Source organism: Leucoraja erinacea, chromosome 28 (genome assembly GCF_028641065.1).
Source record: "Leucoraja erinacea ecotype New England chromosome 28, Leri_hhj_1, whole genome shotgun sequence".
NCBI lineage: Eukaryota > Metazoa > Chordata > Chondrichthyes > Rajiformes > Rajidae > Leucoraja > Leucoraja erinaceus.
The window spans coordinates 20,537,077-20,560,079 of NC_073404.1; the positions used below are offsets into that span (position 1 = coordinate 20,537,077).

The following is a 23,003-nucleotide window of genomic DNA, read 5'->3' on the forward strand; positions in this document are numbered from 1 at the left end:
TGGGCTGCACCCTTTTCTGGCATTAAAACTGGTGATAGGGATGAAATCTCAATTCATTTCTCTTCAAGGTTCTGACCTCGGTAAGTAGCCCTGCAGCACCATGTCACAGCACAACCTGCGCTTCAGTTAAAGGGAAATACAGGTGCACAACCTTTTATCCGAAAGCCTTGGGACCAGACACTTGTCGGATTTCGGACATTTTCGGATTTCCGAATGGAAGATTTTTAGCGTAGATTAGGTAGGTAGCGCAGGCGGCTTGAAAAGTCTGGAGCGACTGCCTCCTCCCCGAAGACCGGGGAATCATGGTAAATCATTGCATAAATGTTAGTCAGTTAGTTTGGAGCGTTTTTATGTGGTGGTGGTGGTGGGGTGGGGGTGAAGGGGGAAACTTTAATTCTTAATCCCCTACGTGGTCGGCGACTCCCAACATCGCGGAGCTGGGGGCTCCGTCCGGCCGCGGGCGGTGCCGGTTGGAGCTCCGACCCCGGGAACTCTACCCCTGGCTGCGAGGCGCTCCAAATCCAACGCCGCCCGCGGCCCCAGCTCCGCGAATGTTGGGAGAAGGCGGCCTCTGCGCCCTGGAGCTTACCGCACAGCGACCCGGTAAGGCATTGCCCGCTCCCCGCTGGTATCCCAGCGCTGCGGAGCTTACTGCACGGCGACCCGGTAAGGCATTGTCCGCTCCCCGCTGGTATCCCAGCGCTGCGACGCCGCCGACTCCCAACATTTGCGGAGCTGGGGTGGGGGGCGTCCGGCCGCGGGCGGCGCTGGATTTGGAGCACCTCGCAGCCAGGGGTAGAGTTGCCGGGGTCAGAGCTACAACCGGCGCCGCCCGCAGCCCCAGCTGGGAGTTGAGCGGCCACAGCGCTGCGGAGCTTACTGCATGGCGACCCGGTAAGGCATTGACCGCTCCCCGTCTCTCTGACCAGGTAGGGGACTAAGAATTAAAGTTTACCCTTTCAACCCCCCCTTCACATAAAAGCCCTCCAAACTAACTGACTAACATTTAAGCAATGATTTACAGATGTTTAAGTGTCTCCCCGGTCTCTGGGGAGGAGGCAGCCACTACAGTAGTACAGACCTGGGTTGACCGTGGGTCGTTTCGGGTCAAGTTTGGCGCCAAACGCGAGCTTTGGTGTGCAGACGACATCCTGGAAAAAATGGCCGGTTTTCGGAGGTTTTCGGTTTCCGGAACACCGGATAAAAGGTTGTGCACCTGTAGTGGCAAGACATGAGTGCAAAGAGAACCCATCCAATTGTTGGGGAGGAGGATGGAGGAAGGTGTCCAAGCTCCTTGCTCAGAGGGCACATGGCAGGAAGTAGCCAGGGAGTTATTCGCCAGGGCATAAATGGCCTTGTTAACGCCTGCACATGAGAGCCTGGCATCAGTCAAATGACCCTCCTGGATGCAAATGCAAAAGTCAGAATTATCAAAAATGGCAGCTGCAGCACTTTGCATGAAGAACTTATCTCAACTTTGATAATGGAACAATTGGCAGCAAGCATGACGCATATGGCATATCACAGCAGGATCCTGAGGCAAGGTGTCTTTGTGTGAGCATTACTTCTGTTGCTGGAAATAATTTGTCCATTTCCCAGATATCTTTCGCTATGTTTTTCTGTCTTTTTCATCAGATGATTATGGGACCACTTTTTAAAAAATATATATGTTACAGGATTTCTTCTGCTATTTCCCCCAATTGATGCTGCCCAACCGACTGACTTCCTCCTGTAGTTTTTTTTTTTACTTCAGCATCTGCAACCTCTTGTATTTTCATTTAATTATGATACTGGGTTTTGAATTCTCCTCCTAATTTAAGCCACTTTTAGTTGAAAAAAAGAACTGGTCACCTCTTTTCTCATTAAAAAAAAATGTCTCATCCCACACAGATTGTCCCAGAGTCCAGTGCCAGTAACATATTATGTTGGCACTCCTCAATTCTTTTATGCTCTTTCAATAATATGAAGATCCCACACACAGCAACCAATAATCCTCACCCTCATCAAACCTCAACAATTTCCCCCTACAACACACATGTACATACACCACATTCACTGCCAGATCTCCCCGTGCTTACCCCCCCCCCCCCCCCCCCCCCCCCCCCCCCCCCCCCCCCCCACTTCACCTCATAGATGGCTCCTCATAAATGGACATATACCCACACATCCCTACATTTATATACAGCCCATCTGCAGACAAATTCCTCACTCCCACAGACATTCTACCACCATACTTACAAGCCACTGGTTGCATAAATCTATCATTCAATGAAGGAAACAACTCCACTGTGAGGCTTGCAATGTCAAACACTCCATTGGTGCTTCAGGCAAAGGTAGCCCAAATCAGGGTCTGCCACAGAAGACACAAGGGACTCATGTCATGCGCAAAGCTTGGATGGGCTGGTGCAGTGGAGCTCCTTCTCAAGGAGTTTGAAGCAACTGAAACTTAAGGCAAAGGAACAGCTGAGGAGGTGTCCAGTCTCTGGTAGTACGTTGCAATAACTCAGACATCAAGGCATTTCAGACATCTTAAATTAAAGCCGCTTTTGCCTTCACAACTACAGGAAACAAACCACTCAAAATACAGTTCTCCGAGCAATAGTGTTTGACTAGGTCAACCATTAGTGTAGAGGTTAGTAGTCCACCTGTAGTGCATGTTTCGTTGACGTAAATATTTAATAATATTGTAAGGAATTGTAGGGTTTAGCCATTTAGCCCATCACACCTGTTCCATCATACAGTAAGACTATGACTGATCCTCTACCCCAGCCCCACTTTACTACATGGTCCAAGTTTCCCCAATTCCTTTAATTGCAATAAATAAGATGAGAATGATGCTTGATGTCCAATGTTGGTTAGCTGGTTTTGTCCAAAGCAGTGTCGTTTATCTAATGCAGCAATTTTATTTGCTGCCTTTGTAAGTGTAAGGAGAAGATTTGTGATGTAGAGGTCGATGAGTATCTCGGGCCTTTGGTTCCAGCTTTCCCAAAGGAAGCTTTCAAAAGTAAAAATATGTTTCACCAGCTGTGATCACACCCGCTCCAAAAGAAGTCGGTCGTGCACAGTAAATCAATGCAAACATTGGTCAATTAAAACACTGATCATAGCCCTTAATGGTTAGAGTTGATATTGATTTGGATTAAGTATTCACTGGGCACTGAAGATGCTTCCTAATGGCCATTACTTGACTTGGGATATTGATTGATCCCACAGGTATTTAGAGGTTGCTGCCGCCACAACTTAGTAATACGCAAATGTTATTGTATTTTATTTCAGCCCAACCTGTTGAAAGAACAAGAATACAGGAAGAAACAGCTGACAGATAGTGGAAGGATGTCCATAACACAGGGTGTGAGGGGTGAAAGCTGAGGCTGGATTGTACATTTATTTGTGGGGACATTGCGGACAGGCATCTGGAACCATTGCTTACTGTGACCTAGAGACGGCTCAATGAGCATTAATTTATTCTGTGGGTTGTCCTTGCTCAGGTGGAAGAGTTTTTGAGGGGCACGAACTGAAACTGTACCCCCCTGGTCTAGTCCTCTCAGTGCTCTGGGCTGGGAGGCCTCAATTGTCACAGAATTGTGAGGTTACTTCAGTAGCTTCTGCTTGTGTACATAATGGATTGGGAGGTGGGCATAATGTAGCACATAGAACAGTGCACCCCAGCTACCTCTGTAATGGGCTAGGTCCGTGGGCTACCCCCAGTCTAGTCTCATCCTTATCCATAACCATCATCAAACCTATGGAATTATGATCAATATTCCCAAAAGGTCTCCTATTGAAACTCCTATCACCTGGTCAAGCTCATCTCCCAGTACAAGGTCTAGCATGACCTCTTCACTGATTGGATTATTTATAAACTATTTCACAAAACCCTCTTGGATGTACCTAATAAATTCTGCCCCAAGTCAATATTTTGGAAATTACAGTCACCCACTACAACAATGGTTACTTTTACATTTACTGCATCTACATACATATCTGTTCCTCCATCTGCCTCTGGTTATTGGCAGACTTGTAGTACGGTCCCATTATAGTCATTGCATATTACTTATCTCTGAGCTCCAACTATATTACCTCACTGGATGAGCCTCCACGATGTGGCACTGTGGCATTCTCTCTGTCAGTAGTGTAACTCCCTCATCTTTCCATCGCTTATGAAACATATAAATTGAGCTGCCACAATCCTGCCTTTCTCTCAACCAAGTCTCTGTAATGGTCACAACATTGTCATTCCTTGCACTAATCCAAGCCCTAAGTTCACCTGCCTTCCCTCTCCTCTGACTCTGTCTGAAGAAGGATCACAAACCGAAACGTCACCTATTCCTTATCTCCAGAGATGCTGCCTGACCCGCTGTTAACTCCAGCATTTTGTGTTGATCCGGAACTCCGGGCCACTGAGGGTGTTCTTCCGACTCCGAGGTTCCATCATCTGGTGAGAGGGTCTGAACATCGGGCCGCCGTTGCGGCGAGTGCGGAGGCCTTAATAGGCCCCAACCACGGGTGAACATAGAGGAAGTGGACTGAACTTTTATTGCCTTCCCTCACAGTGGGAAATGTTGATTCCGCTGTGTGGGGATGTTCATGTTAAATTCTATTGTGTGTTGTGTTCTTTTTATTTGTATGGCTGTATGGCAATTCAAATCTCGCTATCCCAATTGGTACAGTGACAATAAATGGGAACGTGAACTTGTAAACCTGAACTTGAAACTTAATATGCCTTGTATTGAAATAAATACATTTCAGTCCCAACATGAGAAAAAAAAAAATTACAAATAGAGTGGTGAATCTCTGGAATTCTCTGCCACAGAAGGTAGTTGAGACCAGTTCATAGGCTATATTTAAGAAGGAGTTAGATGTGGCCCTTGTGGCTAAAGGGATCAGGGGGTATGGAGAGAAAGCAGGAACAGGATATTGAGTTGGGTGATCAGCCATGGCCATATTGAATGGTGGTGCAGGTTCGAAGGGCCGAATTGGCCTCCTCCTGCACCTATTTTCTATGTTTCTATGATCATTAACCTGTCCTTCCATTCAGACTTCCTTGACTTGGTTGTTAATGTCTCACATTATATGCTTAAATATATTTGATACCTATTCTGGTATTTCTTGCAGACAACTCAAAAAAAGCATAATTACCTGTAACTTGCAGTTTTAATCAACCAGAGAGTCAGTTGGAAAATGGACTCTCTAGTTGAGAAAGAGTGGACATCACAGAAAATGTGCTCTTTTGTGTTGTCTGCAAGAATTCCCAGATCTGGTATCAAACATGTTGGCTATTTCAATATGCTGCTGATTTTATATCCATTGTGATTAGGAGCCAATAAAACCAGCCATTCTGTACGCTGAACTGACTGGGATTCAGTGCAACCTAAGTTTTGGGTGTAAAAATGGGAGCTGTAGCTGTGCTTTCTGAATTTCAGAGTAACAGGCTGATTGAATAATAAGGATAAGAATAAGTTCATTGGCCAAGTATGTACACATGTTAGTTACTAATTGCGACACCAATACATGGTCCATTGTGAAAACATTTCCACTTACCCATGTCCAAAAGGAGAGATGAAGTAAAGGCAGCAGTGAACTCTATTGTCTACAATATTTTTCCTGTTCAGGCCACTCTCATCACGGAAGTATTGCTCAAACTGTTGATCCAGGTAATCCGCAACTGGTTTCCAACTAAGAAGAAATGCAAACAAGTCAATTTACTAAATGCTATGCTGGACAATCTCAAGTACATGTATTTTGTAACATGGATAACGCCAATAGTTCTGTGTTTTGGGGATGAAGTGATGTAAACACCCATGTTGTTTTGGAAGCATCTCTGGTATCACTTGGGGAAGGTAAAAGGCAACTAGTATTCTTTTACAGGGAGAAGACATCAGTAGGACTAGATGACTAGGATGGTGAAGATCTTGGCTCTTTGTCATGTTACACAGGACCAGGCCAAGCTCATGGAAAGCTGAAGACATCAGGAGCAACATACTAAAATGAAGGGGTGATGTTATGGAAGGCTGATATTGATAACTTAACTTTAGAAACATTCATCTATTTTATGTGAATGGATTTGCCAACCAGAATGCAGAATGCGAATGACAAGTCATGTGAAAGATGTGTCAGAGACACAAGTTCAGTGTCATTGATAATCACCTACTGTGGGGCAAAGCAACATCATTTGGTTGGGGCTGGTATCAGTGGTATCAGTGACAGACAAAAATGAAAGCGACCATATTATAAACTCAGCATAATGTGGCTTTTTATCTCTGAATGTTTACTTATGTTCAAGAGGATAAACAGAATTGAATCTCATAACGTTTTAGCCCAACATGCAGCCAATTTGCCCTCTTATAGGAGCAGCCCACTGGTTTTGTGCTTGACACAGACTCTGTATATCATCCCCTCCCCACCTCCACCCTTAATGTTGTTTGCTCCAATTTTCCCACACTGACTCTAGTTTCCATTTTCATTTGAATTATTTATTACCAGATATTGCAAAGCACTGGGATCAGGTATTCAGAGCGCTCGGAGCAAACCCACGCAGGACACGGGGAAATGTACAAACTCCGTACAGTCAAGCACCCGTAGTCAGGATCAATCCCAGGTCTCTGGCTCTGTAAGGCAGCAACTCTACTGCTGTGCCACCCTATTCCTCCCCTCAACCAAGGATGCCAAGAGTAACCACATTCCCCTTATAACTCAGTAGGGTCCAGCAACAGAACACAGACCCTCCCTTTCATGCAGTCATCAGTCGAACCAGTGTTACTTAATCTCACAAAGATATTTAAATTGAAGTATAAATCTTCAGCAGCCACTTTTACATACCATTCTTGGTTATTGACCGCATCACCAAATCCTGGTGTGTCCACAATTGTGAGCCGAAGACGGATTCCTTTTTCCTCAATTTCCACCGAATGCTTGGTGATTTCAACAGTCTGTGTGATTCTCTCTGGACAAAAACGAAGGCCGCATTGCAGCTGGTGAACCGTTAAATCCAAGGAATTTTTTTTGTCATTAGCCATATCCCTGGCATTAGTCCCTTGATGAACACAAAGTGCTGGAGCAACTCTGAAGGTCAGGCAGCATCTCTGGAAAAATGGATAGGTGACGTTTTGGGCCCAAGACGTCATCTATCCATGTTCTCCAGAGATGCTGCCTGACCTGCTGAGTTACTCCAGCACTTTGTGTCCTCTTGTGTATTAACCAACATCTGCACTTCTTTGTTTCTGAGTTATTCCCTTGATCTTTGTTAGATTGGAGGTAGTCACTAAATTCCTTCTCATTCCTCTATTGCTTTTTGGTTGCACGTACCAGAATAATAACAATACCATACTGAATTAGTGCTAATCTTTGCCAGAGGCCACTGGACATTGAGAAATTAAAATTGAATGTCTGGTTCCATAAAGGAATTTTCCTCAGTTTGTAACATAGAATTAGGCAGTGTGGACAAAGATTTATTCTACACCCGAGCCTATCCAAGAAATCTTGACATTGACTCTGTCTGTGCTCAAGACAGCTACTGTTTTCAAAAGTACAGTGCGAGTGTGATTGAAAAATAACAGATGTCCACTATATTTCCTGTTTCTGCACTCTCTTGGGAATTACTGGAAAAAACTCTAAAGAAAAGATTATTGCTCAGTTGGAAAGGCAGGGACTGATTCAGAGAAGTCAGTTTGGTTTCCTGCAGTGGAGATAAATTTGGTGAAGCCTTTGGAGGGGAGATAAGTAAATTGATGCAATCAGGGCAGTAAACATGGATTACATGGACCTTAGGTACAAATGACCTATTTCCATGCTATTCAGCTCCATGAACCCATGATCTATAACTGACATTTGCCAAAGCTGTTTATTTGACTAAATATTAACTTTTTCATCCCCATTGATTCTCGAATACAAACTTTAATCAAAACTGGTTCCAGAAATAACAACTGGTGCAGCCCAACACTAACCTTCTGTGTCGAGGAAATCCTTCGCCTTGTACAAGTCAGTGAGGAAAAGGCTGTTGACCAGGGTTGATTTCCCAAGGCCCGATTCTCCTGCAAGGAAGCAAAATGTAGGTGGATCAGGCATTTAGGACAAATGATAAAGTTGGAAACGAGCTTCAGCCGTTCCCGAATGACAAGCACCCGATTTATGTGTATCATTACAAAGGAACAAACTCCCATAATATTAAATTCAGAAGACTGACATAGGCACATACATTTGTTCTGACAACGGCAAAACTAGTTTCCACTTTTAGTAACTGCTCATTCTTATTATTCTTATGTGATTTTCATGCCATTCATTACAATCCTATGGATGACTGATGACCCTATCACTGTCTTGAGAGCAGTCAGTGTTACTATCGAAGAAGTACTGAAGGTACTATTGTGCATGAAGGTAGGCAAATCTCCAGGCCCTGGTCAGATATATCTAAGTACATTGTGGGAAACTAGAGGAAAAATTGCGGGAGCCCTGGTTAAAATTTATGAGTCGTCCTTAAATACAGGAGAGGTGCCAGAAGACTGGAGGGTGGCAAATGTTGTGCATCTATTCAAGAAGGGCTGCAGGGGAAATGCTGGGAACTATAGTCCGGCGAGCTTAACATCGGAAAGTTACTAGAGTATTATGAGGGATAGATTATACAGGCATTTGGACGGGCAAGGGATGACTAGGGATAGTCAGCATGGTTTTGTACGTGGGCGGTTGTGTCTCACAAATCTGATTGAGTTTTTTGAAGATGTGACCAAAAAGGTTGATGAGGGCAGAGCTGTAGATGTTGTACACATGGATTTCAGTAAGGCATTTGACAACGTTCCATATGATAGGCTGCTCTGGAAGGTTAGATTGCATGGGATCCAAAGAGAGATAGCTGAAAGGATAGAAAATTGGCTTCATAGAGGAAGCAGAGGGTGATGCTGGAAGGTTGCTTCTCGGAGGCCTGTGACTAGTGGTGTGCCTCAGGTGTGGTTCAGTGCTGGGCGTGTTACTGTTTGTCATCTATATCAATGATTTGGATGAGAACATACAGGAAAAGATTAGCAAGTTTGCTGATGATACAAAAGTGGGTGGTTTTTCAGATAGTGAAGATGGTTGTGAAAGATTGTAGCAGGATCTGGATCGATTGGCCAGGTGGACTGAGGAATGGTTGATGGAATTTAATACAGAGAAGTGTGAGGTGTTGCACTTTAGGACGTCCAACAAGGGCAGGACCTAAACAGTGAATGATAGGCCTCTGGGGAATGTTGTAGAGCTGAGGGATCTAGCAGTGCAGGTGCATGGTTCCTTGAAGGTCGAGTCGCAGGTAGATAAAGTGGCCAAAATTTAGGTAGACCGCATTTAGAGTATTGTGTTCCATTCTGTGCACCATGTTATGTCAAGTTTGAAAGGGTTCAGAGAAGATTTACAAGGATGTTGCCAGGACTAGAGGGTCTGAGTAGGCTGGGTCTCTATTCCTTGGAGCGCAGGATAAGGGGTGATCTTATAGAGGAATATAAAATCATGAGACAAATAGTTCGGGTAGATGCACAGAATCTCTTGCCCAGAGTAGGTGAATCAAGGACCAGAGGACGTAGGTTCAAGGTGAAGGGGAAAAGATTTAATAGGAGTATGACTGGTAACTTTTTCACACAAATGGTGGTGGGAGTATGGAACAAGCTGCCAGAGGAGGTAGTTGAGGCTGGGGCTATCCCAACCTTTAAGAAACAGTTAGACAGATACATGGATAGGACAAGTTTGGAGGGATATGGACCAAGCGCAGGCAGGGGGGACTAGTGTTGCTGGGACATATCGGCCAGTGTGAGCGTTGGGCCGAATGGCCTGTTTTCCACACTATCACTCTATGACTATCGAATTATTTTTGTGTAGTTTAGTTTAGAAATACAGCATGGAAACAGACCCTTCGACGAGCGATCCCCGCACATTAACACTACGCTACACACATTAGGGGCAATTTTACAGTCACATCGAACCAATTAAGCTACAAACCTGTACTTCTTTGGAGTGTGGGAGGAAACTGAAAATCTCGGAGCAAACGCCAGCAGGTCACGGGGAGAACATACAAACTTCGTACAGACAATCACCCATAGTCAGGATCGAACCTGGGTCTCTGGCGCTGTAAGGTAGTAGCTCTACCACTGCGCCACCATGCCAACCTATTTCTAGTTTCTAAATTAAGGCCAAAATTAACCTATGGTCATCTGGAAAAATAAATCAATTTTGCTTCAGGCCAGCCTGTATGACTACAAATAACTTCAAATAGCCTTGCTTTCCCTCTATCTCCACCCCTCCCCTCCCCCCTTCCCATTTCTCCTAACAGTCTTACTGTCTCCAACTACATTCTATCTCTGTCCCGCCAACTCCCCTGACATCAGTCTGAAGAAGGGTCTCGACCCGAAATGTCACTCATTCCTTCTCTCCAGAGATGCTGCCTCTCCCGCTGAGTTACTCCAGCTTTTTGTGTCAGCCTGTATAACTTCTGTTTCATTTAAATTATTGAGGTCCACGTCTCCCATATTTAAAGAGTTCTCTCTCTCTCCTGTGCTTCTACATCTTATCAAATAGGCCTGTGCACAAAACTAGTACTAACTGAACATGGATCCTGTACTCAAATTAATGCCCAGAGATTATAGGTTGAATGAAAGCCAGGAATTTAATTTGCATGGGATTGCTGAGCGTGACCTCACTCCAGAATTTAATTTAGTTCTACATTCAGAATTTACATTTTTTTACAATTAAATTGTCGTGGCTTTTATAGTTTTAGTCAACATTTAACAAACTACCAGTGAACCCCAGTAGGTGGTAATTACTGTTAGCAAAGGTTGATTCAGTAAATGAGTAATTTGCATGGGTTTAAAGATGTACATAAGAAAAATAGATTTTGTTCACACAGTGAGGTGTTGGTCACTCAGAGGGCAGTTTAAATGGGGAGCTGATCGTGTCAAAGCCGTGAATTTAGTCAGTGTGGAAATTGGGCGCAGAGAGTAGATGTGTTATTTTATAGCTTCAATATTTATAGTGACTTGTTTTTATATTCAGCTAAGAAGTATTTGGATTTTGCTTAATGCTTAGTGCAAACCAATGTGCTTTTCCTAAAACTTACAACAGAATAAAAGTAGATACAATCCATATATTGTATTTAATAGATTGGGGTGGCAGGTGGAAGGGCAAACAATATGGGGGCAGTTTGTGTCACCAGAGTCCATTCCTGGGATTGATCAGGGATAAGTAGGCTCTGCTCATGGGGGTGTCACAGCGTAACTAGGGTTGGTTCAGCGGGGGTGTCTCACAGTAACTAGATCTCTTCATGGGGGCCGGCCATAGAGTAACCAGTGTCTATTCGTGGGGGGAGTCACATTGTGATTGCAGAGCAACCAGGATTTATTCCTTGGGAAGTGGGAACATGAGAACTTCCGCCACTATATATGCAGTTCATTCCTGTCTCTTGAGGGGGAACTTTGGTTCAGAGTTGTTGAGCTGGAGTTGCAAACATGATGCTGCAACAAGGGAGAGGAGGGTCACATACAGTTCAATCAGGTGGTAGCTGCATTTAGGCAGTGATCAGCATCAACAAATCAGCAATAATGGCATTGAGGATGTTGTGATACAGCCTTTGACCTAGTCCTGCAAAGGTATAGATGCTTAGAAGGCAGTGGGGAGGATGGGAAGTTTGACCACAGCCAATATGGTCCAGAAGACCTTTTGAGAGGGCTTGTAAACATGAAGGTGGTAGTAGGGAACATACAGTCACAGGAACTCATTATTCTTTGCAGGCCAGATTTGTTCAGGCCATATTTATATCTTAAGTTTATTCAAAATTAATCCATTGATGGGGTTTATTTCAAGTCTATTATTAATCAATGATCAAATTCAGGTTACAGATCTACTGATCAAATGAGGCCTTTATACAGGTTACAGACTTACTGGACTTTTTTTCTAGGTTAGATTTATTCAACATCTATTGTACTGGCCCGGTTTATTTATCACCATGGTCTCTATTTTTTAACGTTGCAAAATACAGTACAGGATTGTTTGAGGTCAGCATGATATTTCATTTATTACAACTGACAAACAGGATGCAATGATCAAAATGCAACAGTAACAAACTCTGAGAGCAAAAAAAAGTGCAAGAGGAACCCAATGGGCAAGGCAGCATCTGTGGAGGGAAATGGACAGATGAAGTTTCATGGCAGGACCACCCTTCTTCTGACAGAGTAGAGGGGCACAAACCTGGAAAAGAGAGGTAGGCGTGGGAAAGCTGGCAAGTGATAGATGGATAACAATGCCATGTGGAGGGGGAGGGGGGGGGGGTAGGTGGAGAAAGTGACAAGGCTAGGGGTGAAAAGGAGACCAAAGGGTATTAAATGAGGAACGAAGAAGAAGAGTGAAATGTAGAGCAGGGAGGGAGGGATGTGCATGGAAGGGAATGGAGGGAGGATAAAGAGTAGAAATGAAAATGGGGAACCAGTGGGGGGGGGGGGGGGGGGGGGGGGGTGGGGGGGGGGGGGGGGGGGGGGGGAAGGAGACGAGTGTAAGGAGGAGTCGAATTTGCTGGCAGAGTGATTGTTAGTGCTGAAGTTGATGAAAACAATGAGTTCTGCACGGGTGCAGGAGGCAGGCCGATGCCATCGTTGGGGAATGGTGCTATCTTACGTTTGTAACAAATTATCTTACCTGCCACCAAGAGTGTGAAATCAAACCCTTTCTTGACGGACTTGCGATGAACCTGGTTGGGTAACGTCGCAAAGCCAACATACTCTTTCTCCTGGTTCTGTGGAAGGAAGTAAGGAGAGTTTGCTCACCAAGTCACATGTTAAATCAGTCCATCATTACATGTGCTGTTTAACATCCAGTCATCCATTTGTCACCACAGCGGTGCTGATTCTCCTGTAGCCAAAACCTTTGCTTGACCTTCGTTCCTCTTTCCACCCTCCTCACTTCCCACATTTTAACAATGTCATAATTTTCATTGTTCTTTTGGGTTTTATTCCTTTCATGAATTTTTCAAACTTCCTTTTTCTGATTTTTACAGCCCCCCCCCCCCCCCCCACCCCAATTGCTTTTAAATGGGATTCTTTCTTCCTGTGGTACACAAAAATGCTGGAGAAACTCAGCGGGTGCAGCAGCATCTATGGAGCAAAGGAAACAGCCTATTTCCTTAGCTCCATAGATGCTGCTGCACCCAGAGTTTCTCCAGCATTTTTGTGTACCTTCGATTTTCCAGCATCTGCAGTTCCTTCTTAAACACATAAATTATTTCTTCCTGTGCTGATTTCCCTGCTGCATTCAGAATTTGCCTCTCGTACAGGGTCCACTCATTCCCATACTCCCACACCCTGCATGGCCATTCCCACACTTTCACTGAGATATTCCCAATCCCGGTTATGGCCCTTTCCCGGCTTCTTGAATCATATCTGCCCTTCATTGTACTCAATTTACTTTTTACTCTCCTCTTCCTACACTTCATGCTGCTGTTATTTTCCTTTTCTTCAATGTCACAAGCTCTTCAAAAAGCTGAATTAGTCGAAGATTCTGTCGTCTCCTAACCCATTAACATGTTGACCATATTGCATGCATGAAGAACCTCCATTTTTAAAACTCCCATTTCATTTTCAAATCCCCTCATCAACCCTTTCCTCCCCACCTCTAACTTTGTCCAACCCTGAAAGGCCCAGGCTCCTGCAATTCCAGTCTCTTGATCACTCCCAAGCTTAGCTCCTCTACTATTCTGTGGATGCTTTCAGTTTCCAAAGTCCTCAGCTTTACAATTCCATCCCTTAATATCTCCTCTGCTCTGATCTGTATTGGGACAATGAGCTTATGGCTGTTTGCCCTTATATCTCTGTACAATGCCTTGTCAAACCTAGATGACATCACTACTTTAAAGATGGGCTAAAAATCATGATTTTCCCATTTTTGCTTTGCCTTCCATTTTTCTTGGTTTCTCAGTGTTTTATTTTGTTAAAGAAAAGCATCATACATGTTTTGTTCCCTCTTTATTCAGTTGTCAAGTCACATTTTTAGTGACTTGGTTAACATCATAATGGAGACAGATAGGCCTGAAGGGAATGCATACTGAAGGTGCAGCAAAAAAAGCTGCTTCACTCCAGGCCCGTGCATCCTCCTTCTAACCTCTTCCCATGAAGTTTAAGATATCTTAAGCACAGATAAAAAATAAAAATGGTCTATACTTACGCAGGGATGAAAGCATAGAGAAAGCTCAAGCAAAGAAAACGTGGTCAGCATTCCATGTTTAAATAAATACCACAAAGTGAGATAATCCTATTATGGTTATTTTTAAAGGCAAATACAATTTATAATAGTTATATTGCACTCATCATCCTGTAATATTATTCTGTCAAAAATACCATACATTCAGAAAGTATTCAGGCCCCTTCACTTTTTCCACATTTTGTTACATTACAGCTTTATTCTAAAATGGTTTACTGTGTGTAGATTGATGATTAAAAAATGAATTTAATCCATTTTAGAATAAGGCTGTAACATAACAAAATGGGGAAAAAGTGAATACTTTCTGAATGCACTGTATATCTATGAAGTTTGGGCACAGAACTGGGGGCATAATTTTGTGTTTACAATCTTCCACATGCCAATGCAAGCTTAAATATATAAATGAAAGAAACAAAAAAAAATAGAAGACAGGAGTGGTCCTTGTGTCCCCTTGAACTTATTCCGCCATTCAACAAAATCATGGCTCCTCTGATTTTTAAACTCTGCCTCCCTGAACCCATAACCCCGGAATCAAAAGTAGCCCAAAAATGTCTGCCATAAATATAATTAAGCACTCACTATCTGGGGTGGCAATTTCCAAAGATTCACGGCTTCAAACTACAAGTACTTCCATAATCCCATGACTATGCCATTTGGTTCTAGACTGGGTGTGGCTGGGACGTGCATCTGGGGAGATACGAGATGTTGTAGACCAATTGTGAAAGTCAGTCAGTCACACAATCACTGTGAATGAGAAGATTAACCTGCAACTTTCCTCAAAATACCAGGCCAATAATGGATGGAATCCAAAGTTAACACTGAAACACAGCTCAGTCATCTAATGTTTAAGGGTCTTTATACATCACCAGTGAACATATCCAATGATTACAGCACATGTGGACCACACATTTAGAGGGGATTTGATAAATTTCTGATACACCACACACACACTCAGTACACATGTACATACTGTACACATATACACACACACACACACAATAAGCACCACATAGTGTTTAGTGATTTGGTTTTAGAGTCAGAGTGATACAGTGTGGAAACAGATCCATTGGCCCAACTTGCCCACACCGGCCAACTTGTCCCTGACATACAAATCTCACCTGCCTGCATTTGGTCCATAACCCTCCAAACTTGTCCTATTCATATACCTGTCTAACTGTTACTTATGTTCTTATATTTATCATTATTATGTTCTTATGCACTCCTGGTACATACAACCACAGAAATTCACAAGAGAATTTTAATACATTTATCAACGTATGTTAATAGTGCCTTCCTATCACAGTTTATTATCATCACATCCTTGTGGTTTACCTTTGCACACCAATTCTGTACGGCTGTTGGCACCAAGCCTTTGTGTCAATGATCTGTCTAGAAACTGGTTCACCTTATTTGCTGTGCTAAACATTGCCGCACACAGACCACTTGGTAACTTGCATTCCACTCAGAAACATACTGCTTGTATGTATTCAGAGACTGATAGACACACACACACGCCTTACTCACCCTACACATCCATATTCTCCTACCCCACACCTTAACCCTCACGCTATCCTCGCCATTCTACCTCTTCAGCCCCCCACCTGGAGGTAATGTCCACAAAGGTACAGTGGTGGAGCACTTTATTTAATGTCCTTCCCTTCAGCTACGTGGTGAGTGAGAAATAAGAGGGAGGCCACCTGAATGGGAGAGGAATGTTCAAGTCCATCTCCTCACGAGGCTGAAGAAAATGATCTTACATGGGCAGATGGGCCACTGAAGCTCAACCACCTCATAGATTGATGCCATCTGAAATGTGCCAGGCATGCTCACTAACATTGTTTTGTTGCAATTACAACATCAGACAGACATCTTCATACCTCTGTGTGCTGCAGTAATATTTATTACACAGCTGGTTGAGGTGGGAATTGTATGTGCAATGTTATACTCTTTTGGCCTTGCGGGGCATGATATCTGGATATTCTATCTCCACAGGTGGTTGTGGCATCATTAGAAATGTTTCCTGACTGCAGCCAGACATGTTCAACATGTTCAACCTTAGGGAGAATGAGTTGCCTGGAATATTCCACGGCTGGCACTGCCTGGATGGGGAGATTGCGAGGGAGGGGAATAAGGACTACCCTCTAGTTTCCTGACTTCTTGTGCCAACAGGAAATGTACCAGGGTTGCTCAGTACGAGCAAAGGACCGGAGCCATGCAAGTGGCGGAATCATGGTGGAAATCACCACAACAGGAGATTCTGGAGCCTTGGTAGTCTGGGGCCTCTCTGTAGCATTGCCCAATAGATGCTGCACAACGTGGCCACCAGAATGTAGATTCAGAAGGAAGAGCAGCCAGGAGACCCAGAAGCTGAACATCAGGAGGCACAAGCAGACTCAAGCAGGACAACAAACAAACCAACTAAAGGAAGTCGCGGAAAGTCATCAACAACCTGATCTCCCAGAAGTGGAGCGGAGGTACTGATCACACAGGTATTAAAGGAACCATTGATACACTGTTAAAAAACATAGAATACAGCACAAGACCAGCTCCTTCAGTATACATATCCATGCCAAACATGATGCCGAGAAACTATTCATCTCCTCCTGCACGTTCCATGTTCCTCCATTCCTTGCATATCAATGTGCCTGTCAAAAAGCTTTTAAATATCACTATCATATCTGCCTCTGTCATTATTATTGACAGCATCTGCCAGGCACCGACCATTCTACATAAAATAGTGACATGCACATCTTCTTTAAACTTTGCCACTCTCACCTTAAAGCTAAGGTTAAAGCTCTCAAATGCCTTAAATCTTCACCCTGAGGAACAAGGTTCTATCGACACCTCTCATGATTTATATACTATCAGGCCTCTCTCAATTTACAATGTTCCAGTGAAAACAATCCAGGTTTGTCCAAACTCTCCTCATAACTAATACCCTCAAATCCAAATAGTAATCCAGTAAACCTCTTCTACACCCTCTCCATCAGCCTTCACATCCTTCCTGTAATGGTTCAATCAGACAGCACACTATACTCTAAATGCAGCCTAACCAAAGTCCTACAAATCTGCACTTATATTCAATGTCCTGACCAAAGAAATCATGCCATAAGCCTCCTTTATCACACAAATTGTGTTGCCACTTTCAGGGAGCTATGGACTTGTACCCCAAATGCCTGTGTACATCAAGGCTGCCAACATTGGGTGAGAGTTGAGAGTGAGAAATCTGGACCCACCCTACAACCATGTCTATGACAAGCTACCACCTAGTTGACGTCAAGCGTCGACAAACTACGTCGACAGGCGACACAATTCCTTGCAAATTGGGACGACGTCCACACAGGCGACAACTTACGACAACCAAAGTCAATTTACGTTCACCCGCGACAAGATACGACAAGCTACGACCCTGTCGGTGACAACTGAATTGCTTGCACTTTATGTGCAATGTGACAAATAAAACTGATTGATTGATTGAAGATGTCAAATTCTGTGTTCAACATGAGAGTGTGACAATTGCGTGAGTCTCACGCTCAATGCGCGGGAGTTGGCAGCGCTGCTGTACATCAATGCTGTTAAGGGACTTGCCATATTCTCAAGAGCCTTAACATTCACCAATCCAGACAAAGTGAGTTTCTCTATGCTTCAATCCTTAATGCCAACATGGTTAATCAATGATTACTAAGAAAACCTGACAATACTTTATAATCCCTGACACCTTATTTATAGCTAGTTGATTGTAACACATCAGTGAATGAATTCCCTGATCCAAGTACTACAATGACTCGCTACAATTGCTTTCACTGGTTTCCAGCTCATTCTGCTTTTGCTTGAATGAATGCAGATACTAACACCTGGAGAAGATCTGGTCACCTCCTGCCGGGACTTTCCAATTGAAACCTTAGGAATCTCCAGTCCCATCCTGGCACAGAGGACTTGGCTCTGCATTTCATAAGTTCGTAGGTTATAAGAGCAGAATTAGGCCACTTGGCCCATCAAGTCTACTCTGCCATTCAGTCATGGCTGGTCTATCTTTCTCTCTTAACCCTATAACCCCTGATTTACCTTACTGATGGCAATGGCCAGTCCTCTATCACTAAATCAGGGACCATCTCCCTCTCCCTTGAAGCCATTGTCTTTCCCATAGCAGCCAAATCTGATGCTGCTATTTTATTGTCAACGGGAATATGCTTTTAAGGGCTGGTGCCCTTCTCTGTTTGCTGCATTACAATGCATAGTGAGGTGTACAAGCATGAATGAGGTCCAATCAACAAATGTTACTGGAGTAAACACACTAATTTATTTTCTGAGGCAGGTTGAGGAAGGGTCTCGACCCGAAACGTCGCCTATTCATTCGCTCCATTGATGCTGCCTCACCCGCTGAGTTTCTCCAGCATTTTTGTCTACCTTCGATTTTTCCAGCATCTGCAGTTCCTTCTTAAAAATTTATTTTCTGAAATGTTTTGGCTATTATCACCATATTTGTTTAAATGGAATATCCAAAAGGGACTTGTCCATAAATGTAGCACTGGCTTTGTGTATCAAAAAAAAAAGAACCAAATCCAATTTCAAGATGAACATCTTTCAGATCAGAAGAATATATTACGCTGGTCAGACAAGTGGTGAAGTTGGTGTTTAGAGGGCAATGTTTCATTTAGTATGGCGGTTGATGTAATGTGCCATGGTTTAACTAGTCCAGGCTCTACCTGTTGATCACCGAGGGTGTTTTTAAATAAAAAGGATTGCCCTATATTTTGTACACAAGCCAGTGTGCTTTAAGAAGGATGCCATTAATCATCCTTTCGAAACATTGGAAAGTGATATTGGATTCCCCCAACACAAAAATCATGCACAGCAATTGCAGAAAATCCATAGTAAATGCGTGGATTTCAATGAGACAAGTATCATTTGAATAGGAGCTCTTTCAGTTGACATGCAACCATCATTATTATTATGTATTCAGAATGGAAGCATCTCATTCTTGATGGTAGTCTGCCCTCTCTTCTTTTCCCTCCAACTGGAGCGACAGAATGAGAACCACCACAATTTCAACTGAGGCGTCACATAACAACATTTAAAATATCTTGTATATGAACTCAAGCACTTAGAGTATATGTGACCTCAGATTTCACATCACCCATCTGTGTGGTACAAGAAGAAGTAATTTGTTCAGCCTTGTTGATGTTGCTTCTTTTGCGGTGTTATGGAGTGGCTCAGAAGAAATGAAAGGAGGATTTATTATGATCACGTTACCATTCGTATCAAATCAAGAAATATGTGTAGACAGAAAGGAATGCTTATTATTGCAACTTTTAGAATTGTGGTACCATTAATTACCAAGAAACTCAACTGCTAGATACTGAGATTTTCAGCATTAAGGAATAAGAACACTACTACTGCACATGTTACTGTTCATGTGCAAGCATTTCTAGGGATAGATTTTAGAGTTCTGAACCGTGCATTAATAAAGTAAAACAGTTACCTCAAACTGTCCAAAAATTTCAAAACAAACCAGCAAATATAAAATATAATCAAATTATGGATTTTGGAGCAATTTGCCAGGACATGGATCAACGTACAAATCTAGACTTGAGGGTCGACACTTCTACCATGGATTAATTTAGTTAATCACGGCTAGAACTTTTTGATCTTTAAACATTACCTCAGACGAGTCATACGGGTCCCATTTTCCAAAAGGACTCTTTGGCCTGGATGTGGAGTTATGTGACATCGACTCAATAGTAACTAGAAGACCATCGGACCGTTGCGTTTGGAATGGCTGTTGCCAGAACTGGTCTCTATCTACATCTGACGTTCCAGGTGAATTTGAATTCAACGTTTCTGATATTCCAGGTTTGATCTCTAAGTTTTCCTGGTATATTACATTTATTGGAGAATTCCCTTGGATAACACACACAGGGAATTTTTCATTGCCGTTCTCCTTCATTATCCATTCTACTTCAGAGTCATCGGAGTCTTCCTTCAGAAAATGTGCAAGCTAGCGAGGAAGATGGTTGCAACCATGGTCACATGATGACCAAAGGTTATGAGAGAAAAAAAGGAGAAAAGCATATTATAAAAGGATGAAATAAAAAAAATCTTACACTGAACCAAAGTCATAAATAAACAATACGAATAGCGGATACCAAAAAATAAACTGGTTAAACCTCAACCAAAATAATGATTTGCCATGAATCTTGACTAATATGCCCCTCCAATCAAAGTGTCTATAAGCATTACACTCACCGTTACTGTTAAATGAAAGACAACATGCTTAGTTGTTTATCTGGAGTGACACCAGGCTATTTACCATACCTTTCTATTACACTGAAGTAGAAATCGTTCTCTATTAATAAACTTGTTCATAACTGTAAACTTATAAAACCATGATCCTAAACGTCCTGTTATAATGCTTACATGGCTCTCAAGATATGGAATCGCCTTTATTTAACCCCCAAAGATTGATAGAATTGTGGTCACACTTCTGAACGTGTAGTAAGCAATTTCCTGGAAGGCACCTTCAAAGTTTTAGTATCAATCATTGAAACACTTCTCCACATAGTTGGTAACAATCACCATCAGTGAAACATTAACGCGGGTACAAGTCATCCGTGGTCATTTCCAGAATGCCGAGTTAATTGATGTCAGGGAGCAGTATTTTGTTTTCACCGCTGAGCTTAGCTGAGACGTGAAAAATATGACTACCTGGCTTCCTGTTTCTTACAGCAAGAATATCAGGAAATGCTTCCACATGGTCATGGTAATTAAATTGTACACCCCTAAATTAGTGGAAATCCTTATATTTATTAAGAAGCTAATTGGATGCTGCAATGAGATGAAGAGAGAACCAAATGGAAACTTTCTGGATAGATGAATGAGCAAAACGGCTTTTGTCATTCATAGTTAATGACGTTGTGGTGTTGTGTGAAAGAATGTGTACATGGTCAGGTTAGGAATACTTGCAGCTTGAATACAATATATGGTCCACTTGCCTGCTAAAGTTCACGGTTTATCACTTTGACTTACAGCATTGAAGGTTGGGTGACTTCAGCAGCATAAAGGACTCAACTGGAAAAATGCCATTAATTTTCCATCAACCATTAATTATGCATGCTAATGGCCCCATATAGCTTTATGAATTAACAAACTAACTCCAGCTGTGGTCTAAGTAAGTATTTCTCACTATGATAACTTCAGTAGCTGCAACTCCCAGTTATAAACCACTCTCAGGTTTCATTAAGATTCCAACTATTGTCACAATTCAGATTTCTGCCCTCGGAATGGGAATTCCAATGAGGTGCGAGCTGAGGAAAGGTTTGTCGGTCATTTCGTGGAATATCCGAGGGAGGCCAAGAGTATAAATGAGTTCAAAATTATTCTTAGATTTCTGAAATAGGCTTCCCAAGGATAATTGCCAATGTCATTGACATGAGGGGAATCTCCTGGAAAGGAAGCAGCCCTGCATAACAGGTTTAAAACATTGAGGTCGTAAATGAAAAAAATAATTTAGATCATGGTTTTTGCTGCAATATTGTTCGGAATGGAAAGGGATCAAACAATAGGGTAATATACTCATTACCATGATAATAGGAGGTTGTTTGGCCCATTGCAGTGTAATCCCATCCCATTCTCCCTTACCTTATTTCCCTATAGTTCTTACAACTTATTCTCTTCCAAACATCCAGCAAGTCCTCTTTTGGATCTCCTGCCATTTATTTACCTTCTCTGGGGTAATTTGAAATATCCAATTCAACCTACAGGCATGGATTGGGGATCCTGGAGAAAAGGCAAGCATTTAACAGAAACCCTTGTAGTCTAAGGGAGAATGTGCAAACTCAAAAAGACAGCACCCGAAGTCAGAATTGAACATTTGAGAAAGAAGCGGCAGAACTAACTGCTTTGCCACTGTGTCACCCAGATGTCTGTACATCATAATGCAATAAAAACAGACAAAAATGATTTATTATATTAAACACCTTTTTACTTTCCAAATGCAAATAATGTAAAGGTACGATGATTATTCAATATAGGAGCGGCACATTGGCGCAGTGGTAGAGTTGCTGCCTTACAGTGCCAGAGACTTAGGTTCGATCCTGACTATGGGTGCTGTCTGTATGGAGTTCGCATGTTCTCTCTGTGACCACGCGGTTTTTTCTCCGGGTGGTGAGTGTTGAGTCTGTGGAATTCTCTGCCTCAGAGGGAGGTGGAGACGGGTTCTCTGGATGCTTTCATGAGAGAACTAGATTTGGCTCTTAAAAATAGTGGAATCAGGGGATATGGGGAGAAGGCAGGAACGGGGTACGGATTGGGGATGATCAGCCATGATCACATTGAATGGCGGTGCTGGCTCGAAGGGCCGAATGGCCTACTCCTGCATCCATTGTCTATTGTCTATTGTCTCCGGTTTCCTCCCACACTCCAAAGACGTGCAAGTTTGAAGGTTAACTGGCTTTTGTAAAAAAATTGTCCCTTCTGCACAAGATAGTGCGAGTGTACAGGTGATTGATGGACAACGTGGACTCAGTCGGTCGAAATACCCGTTACCATGCTGTATCTCTAAATTAAACCCTAAACTAAAGAATAGGCTATCAGTGAAGATGCATTACACAAAATAGATCAAACAATGCAAAGACAATACTAACTGCAAGAGGCCACACAAAGAGGTGTGTTATTTGGCACTTTAATTCTCCAATCTTACCCTCACATTCACACCTTGGATCTCAGCATCCTACCTACCTGCACCATTGTAAGCCCAATGCAAACTTGAAGGACAGTAATATCCTTAATATCATAGCCCGTCA

General features: G+C 42.9%; 1 protein-coding gene across 6 annotated transcripts in view; it reads right to left on the reverse strand.

The window, feature by feature from the left end:
• Window positions 1-23,003, reverse strand: part of LOC129710754 (septin-4-like) — a 65,384-nt gene that overhangs the window by 20,430 nt on the left and 21,951 nt on the right. For 3 of the 6 annotated variants that reach the window (XM_055657979.1, XM_055657976.1, XM_055657978.1), the window contains exons 2-6: window positions 19,865-20,200; window positions 12,646-12,742; window positions 7,944-8,030; window positions 6,820-6,943; window positions 5,542-5,676 (exon numbers count right to left, since the gene is read on the reverse strand). In XM_055657979.1, the coding sequence (XP_055513954.1) occupies window positions 5,542-5,676; window positions 6,820-6,943; window positions 7,944-8,030; window positions 12,646-12,742; window positions 19,865-20,200 (779 nt within the window). The remainder of the gene's footprint in view (window positions 1-5,541; window positions 5,677-6,819; window positions 6,944-7,943; window positions 8,031-12,645; window positions 12,743-19,864; window positions 20,201-23,003) is intronic. The other 3 variants (XM_055657980.1, XM_055657981.1, XM_055657977.1) reach the window with 2 other exon arrangements.